Raw genomic sequence first — 6,695 nt, forward strand, 5'->3', positions numbered from 1 at the left:
CCAAGGAAGGAGTACTGGGTCAGGGAAACAGAGCCTGCCCAGATTCTCTACACCAGTATAAGACCAGCTGTGAGGTTTGTGGCTGTAAAACCATCTACAGTATCCTGCCTCACAGGAGCAAGAGGGAAGAGGGAGAGAAGGAAAACAAAAGCTACAGAGATTGCAGTTTTTTCCAGACAAGAGCTTTTCCAGGTGGTACAATGAAGGAGACAAAGACTGTTAGAAAAAGAAAAAAATCTGATGCAAATACACAAACATCATTTCAGGTCCAGACATTATGGTTCCCTGATCTGTTTATTTGCTGTAGTACAAGCATAGAGTTGATTTTATAGCCAATGTCTAAAACATAAACAAAGGAATATTATGACTCATCCTGGTGTGGATACTTCAGTTGCTTATGTGCTCCCAGCTATTTGTATATCCAGCAAACATTCCACTCTCAAATGAAGAGACTAATGCAAGTAGATGATATTAGAACCTTCATTCTCTGTCCATAGACTGCACCTTTAAAGAGTCTCCCTTTTATAGCAGATCCAAACTGCAGGAGGGAATGAAATAAAGTGAAGTGAGAATTTTGTCTGTGCAATGATGACTTATCTTAAAAAGGGCTGACAGCATTACATGGCTTACTGTTAAAGAGCTGAAGTGTAAGTTGGGGGTATTTTTTAGGAGTCAAGGCTGGGCTGTGATGAGACATCCAGTGAGTGATGTGCATTTATTGGTGAGTAGCCTATGCACTCCCACTCACCGCCATCCCTCCGCCACCCTCTTAGGTCTTTTAGCTTCTCTGTATAAATATGGAGTCTTAAGAGAACCCCCCCTTCTGCAGCATGATGCCACTCTCCATGGCCACACATGGGCCTATGTGATCCACCTCCCTGCCACTCTTTTTTTAATTCCCTCTGCCTCGTGATTGAGTTTACCTCTTGTTCCACTAGAAAAGGCAATGATAAGGTATCTGCGCTTCCATGGCAATGCAGCTGTAAGAGGCACACACTTCCACATACACACACATTCAGTGGCTCTGTTTTAACAACATGAACAGAGGGGCTTTGGGCTCAAGGGTGGTGGTGATGGTGGTGGAGGGTTGGTGGCGGTGAGCTCGGGGCTGACACGTTTCTGCTAACAATCACATCACACACAGGGACCCACATTCCAACTTCCTGATCACGCCCCCCCCCCCCCCCCTCACCCCCCAACCCTCACCTCCACCCTCTTTCTCTCCCACCCACCCAACCTGTTTCCCAGGGCTACTTCTTCAGGCTTCTTCTTCCTCCCGCCAAAGACCCTTATGGAAGTTTGTAGCAATGGTGCAAACCTGCTGAGGGTTTAAAAACACATAGGTATAAAGATGTATTAATTGGAGATATTTCCAGAAGTATGAAGTCATTTTTGGAACAAAAAAAATGTGTTTTTATTAATCAACAAACTGCTAAACATGACTATTTTTTTGATCACATCTGGATCTAGCACCTTGCCACATGATGGTTTGTCAAGAAAGTGAAGGGCCTGTTTCGCCCACATTTCATGTTGTGTACTCTGCTGCCCTCTAGTGGTCGTTTTCATACTTGAGCTTGGGGGCAAACACATTCTGTACTCATGGAGAAGTACAGATAATTGAAAACAGAAAAAGTAGAGGTACTATTTTAACTTCTTGTCTGGAGTAAAAAAGAAAATATGCACACTTGTCCTTGTGCTGTTTCTTTTATGTTTTTTTTTTTTTTTTTAGTCTTGTTATGCCTTTTTGGTTGTGTTAACCTTGTTACATCATTGTCTTCTTATGTAATTGGCATTTTTGTAAAATATTTTTTAGTCAGTTTTGTGTTGTTGAATCTCAGACTGCACTTTGATTTACTCCATGAACAAAATAACCACCGCATCATAAAATCAGAGACTACATGTGTGCTTTGCCTCATGATGCTTTGTAATATCTATATCTTTCATGCTGTTTTTGTCTTGCTTCCACCTTTTTATCTGTTGTCTTATATTTATCATGAGTGATATGGATATTTGTGCAAAAACAGATTCTGGTGGTAAATGTGACTATGCTGTCAAACAATCCCAAAGTAGAAAAGCCAAAAGTAAGTAACAGAAGGATATTTGTAGTACTGAACCTCACATCGTATTAACATAATGCCAAGACTATTTATCCTTTACAAGGTCTAATATAAAAATGATAGAATTCACTAAGGTTTTTGTGGGGCTGTAGTAGCCTAAAACATCTCATTTGCAATGCAGTGGGGTTTTTTTTTTCCCATTTTTTGCAGTTTCTCTGCATCACTATGTCTGTCATGCAAAATACGCAAAGCTCTATACACAGAGGGATCTTCTTTTGAGTGTATTATTTTGCTATCCATGTAGACTGAAATCAGTCTTGAGGAGGTGCACTATGATGAAAAATAAAAAAAATAATCCTCCTCAAATATATTAAAAACAAAGTAGAAAAAGTAAGGAGTAACAAATGTGTGTACGATGCTTATCATAAGTAGAAAAGGTATAAAGTACAAGTACCTAAATCAGTATTTATTTATTTATTTATTTTTCATGGGCTCAGCTGGCTGACAGGCAGCTGTCTGTACCGATAAGGTAGCAGCCAACACCAGTTGTACTCCCAGTCATCACTGCCCACTTTTCTGACACCTTTCCTTCTGTATCCTCTTTTATTTGGCCATTTTACCGGGGAGTATCTCACGTTACTTTCTTTCTTTTTTTTTTTTTTTTCTACTTGTCTTGTCCAGCATCCTAACAGCAGAATGGTAGTCTGGCTGCCTTTTGGCGCTGAACAAACCTGCCTTGCCAAGGGCAACTTAACAAAGTATATGAAGTGCCCCTTGATATTCTACTGTGTTTATTATGAGTTTTGCTGAACCACATTTCGATGCCGGACCCAACGTGTGTGTGTGTGTGGGGGGTAGTAGAAGGGGAGAGAGCAAGAGAGAAGAAGGTGGCGAAGGCCCTCACAAGGAAGTATCAAACACAGTAACAATCATGGTGATAATTACAATGGCAACAACAACTAGAACCAGAACTGAGTAAACTGGGCAGAAGAGAGAGAGAAAAAAGCAAAACAAACAAAACTACAAAAAAAACCCCCAATGAAATACATAAGACCTATGAGATGATGAAAAAGAAAAGAAAGCGTGAACAAAATATGGTATACCACGTTCGCACAAATAATACCTGTAACAAATAAAACCAGTAACATATCCACACAACATCAGTTGTTCTCATTAATCTGCTGTGACAGAGTGAACAAGGCAAAGAGACTGAGGTGAAGAACACAGGCATGCAACCGCCACCGCACTCCCTCCAAGGATCAGGGACCAAGCAAGAGGGCCCCAAGGCCCGGTCAACCAGCAGACACCACAGAGAGGGGGGATCCAGCCCACCCCCCTGAGAGGCGACAGTGCGCCCACCCCTAAGATGGTCGAGGAAGGCCCCCGCCAGAGGCCCCACAGTAGCTGAGCACAGGCCCCAGGGGGTCAGGGACGCCAGCTGCCACTCCCCCGCAGGGGGCCGGCCACCCAGGGGCAAGCGAGGCGCTGGTCCCCGGGCCCCATGAGCCCAGGAGCCACCCGTCCCCCCGGGCAGGGGTCCCACCCAGCACACCGGGCGGCCAGGCCGGCCCAGACAGCCACCCGCTGCAGGCCAGTGGACACCCCGATGTCATGGCTAAGCGCGCCAGGGGCCCGGAGGCCCACCCCCAATCCCTACCCCCCGCCCCACCAAGCCCAACCCCCAAACCCCACACACCCTCCAGTCCCCCACTCACCCACACAAGCATATGCACACACACCCACTGACACCCAGACACACACACCACCCTTCCCACATGTTCGACCACTCACACACACACACACCCACATGCACAAACACGTCCACCCATGCCCATACACCCACCTACCCACATGCACGCCCACACGCACACATCTACATGTACACACATACCCACACATGTACCCACACTCATTAACAGCCCCTTCCACCCACCTGCACACACACCTGCACGCACCAGATACGCATATCCAGAGTGCTGCCACCCCCCTGGCAGCGAGCAGCACCGCCGCGAGTCCCCCCAAGGCGCGGCACCCGAGCACAGCCACAGCACCAACCGCAGCCCAGAGTGGCAACACCAGCCGCCAGGAACCCCACCGCGGTCCACCACCCCACCAGCAACCGCCACACCCCCAATACCCGCACACACACATCTTTCCTGGTCCCAACATGTCCTGCGGCGGGTGAGAGGGCGGCCAGCCCAGCCCCCCCTCCCCGGGACCACAATCCCCATGCGCACACATCATTCATCAGAGGGCGGCACCCCCCCAACAATGCAGCCAGGTGAGCCCCAAGCCAATGTTCCCACCCCCCTCCCCCTGGGCCCCCCACCCCGGACGGCATCCAAGAAACAGGGGTGTGGGAAGACCCCCCCCCATCCCCCCCAGCCTCCCCACCTATCAGTGTTTTGAAGTGTGAGGTGTGTATGCAAGCAGTTAAAATTGAGGAGCATAACTGTGCATCACTGGGGGCGACACCACACGGGCAGCCTCACCCACCAGCATGGCACCGCCCACCAGGCGCCACGCAGCCCACCCCCCAAAAGGGAATGCGTGGTATTAGTGTTTCTGTGTGTTGTGTTTTGGGTGGGTGTAATTAAAATTGAGGAGTCAGCTGCCCCAGGGTACCACAGAGGGGGGCCGTTTTAGTGACCCACCCCTGCCATACCCCCTCAGGACGCGCACCCTCCCCAAGACCCTATGTGCTTTGTGTGAGGGGGGTGGGGAGGCGAGGGGTTGGGGGATGGTGTGACTGGGAGGAAATTTCCTCCCAGAAGACGAGCCAGCCGACATTCGGCACCTCTGTTCCCCAGTACCCGTCCCCAGGCAGGGGCCGCCAAGGAGCCAGGCAGTCCAGAGACCCCGGGCACCAAGCGACCGCAGCCAGAAGGCCGCCGCCCCCCCAGAGGCCACTCACACACTCAATCATCCTATGCGGTCGAGGGGGCATGGACCCGGGACCAGCCGCCCCAAAGCCCCCAAACAGGCACAGGGACCCACCACACTCCATACCTCCACAGTCTTACTAGAGACGTAGCAATCACCGGCGCAGTGCCACCCCGCAGTACAAGACCCAGCGACCAGCACCCCCGCCCCTGGCCCCAATCGCCACCACAGCCGCACCCCACCACCGCACCCTGAGAGAACCCCCGGCGACACCCCCCACCCCCCGTAGGGGCAGCAACCCCCCAGCCACATCTGCAGCCCCCATCCCCCACCGCCACCACTACCACACCACAGCCCTCCCTCATTCACCAAACATACATGTACATCCACACACCTGCTCCATCAGCCCCCCCACACACCAGCACACACACACAGACACACACACACACGCAATCCCTCATTCATACTCTTATGCACACATGAGCACCTGTTCACACACACCGACTCACTGACACATACATGCACACACTCACACATACACACACCAGGGCACACACCCACCCACCCCCGCAGCGGCAAGTCCAGGCCAGCTCCCCCCCCCCCCGGGAGGGGCAGCACCCAAACCCCAGGACCCAGGAACCCCACCCCACCCACCACCGACCAGCCCAGCCACCCAACCCAGGGGACGCTGGCCACCGACCCAGGCCCAACCCAGAGCCCCCTGCCCCACCACCACAGGGTAACCCCGGCAGCGGGTCCACCCCCGCCCCAACAGGGACAAATACCGAGCCGCCCCCAGAGCAGGGCAGTCCAGACCCCCACTCCGAGGGACCACTAGTGACCCGCAGCCCCGCGGCACTTCCTGCAGCTTATTGAGGTTTTGCACAAACGTCACATGATCACGTGGTTTTCTGTTTACGACGCCATATTGGTAGTCAAGCTTGTTAACGTGTTAACAACGTGTTAAACGATGGACCTGCTAAACTCCTGTGTGCCGTTTATTCCTTAGCTTTCACCAGTTATAAGTTCAGCAGAAAGACCGCTCGGTTCCATTGGTGTTAGCGGTCGTTCTGTTCTGCCGACCGCTGTTTATAGTTATTATTGGTTAGCGTAGCTTCTCAGTATAGTTAGCCTGCGTGCCTGTTGTGCTTAGCAGCGTGGAAAAAAAGAATTGTCATCATGTGGTACGGTGATGAAGACCCCTTTAAACCTACCAGGAGGGCTTCCCCTGGACTATCACCTATAGAGACAGAGTGATTGTGGATCTACCTGCTCCCTTTGAGTTTCCTCAGCTGGAAGTGGCAGTCGGAGCTACGGCGGGTGACACTGGTGAGTTCAGGTGGAGCTGTTGACAATACTCCCCACCCATCTGTGCAAGTCTGTTTTCTACTATGGGACAGCCTTCCCGATGCGGTCAAGTCAAATTATGTGGCCATGAAAGAGAAGATGGGATTGGCTTTTGGACAGAGACAGTTAACGGACCATTTTAGAGCTAACATATCGGCTCGTTCACCAGTTCCAGGGCAGAGCCTGGAGGTGTATGCGGCTGATGTGAGCCGGCTGGAGCTGGTACTCATGTTTTTACCTCCGAGTTGCGTGCGTATCACTGTTGTTAGTAAACATTGAAACTCATCTATGGTGCCTTTATCACAAGTAGACATACTCGCAAATAACAAAACACGCAAACACGAGTCCATAGAAAAGCACAATATAGAGCAACACTTCTGACTTTCTGGATCCAGATAGTGTGCCTAC

General features: G+C 50.7%; 1 protein-coding gene across 1 annotated transcript; it reads left to right on the forward strand.

Annotated features, from left to right (window-relative positions):
* Positions 1–4,286: 4,286 nt before the first annotated feature.
* Positions 4,287–5,816, forward strand: LOC115429127 (proline-rich protein 2-like). Its single transcript, XM_030148379.1, has 4 exons — positions 4,287–4,338; positions 4,868–5,040; positions 5,084–5,320; positions 5,514–5,816. Exons 1-4 carry the CDS (start codon positions 4,287–4,289, stop codon positions 5,814–5,816), a joined length of 765 nt encoding a protein of 254 aa, XP_030004239.1.
* Positions 5,817–6,695: the final 879 nt, after the last annotated feature.

Source organism: Sphaeramia orbicularis, chromosome 12 (genome assembly GCF_902148855.1).
Source record: "Sphaeramia orbicularis chromosome 12, fSphaOr1.1, whole genome shotgun sequence".
In the NCBI taxonomy this organism is placed as follows: domain Eukaryota; kingdom Metazoa; phylum Chordata; class Actinopteri; order Kurtiformes; family Apogonidae; genus Sphaeramia; species Sphaeramia orbicularis.

Bases quoted from the DNA above. Each gene is read 5' to 3' on its own strand.
- LOC115429127 (XM_030148379.1), top strand. From the start codon at position 4,287: ATGCGCACACATCATTCATCAGAGGGCGGCACCCCCCCAACAATGCAG. The intron at 4,339-4,867 runs GTGAGCCCCAAG...TCTGTTCCCCAG, and splicing joins CCCCCCAACAATGCAGCCAG to TACCCGTCCCCAGGCAGGGG. The intron at 5,041-5,083 runs GCACAGGGACCC...CAGTCTTACTAG, and splicing joins GCCCCAAAGCCCCCAAACAG to AGACGTAGCAATCACCGGCG.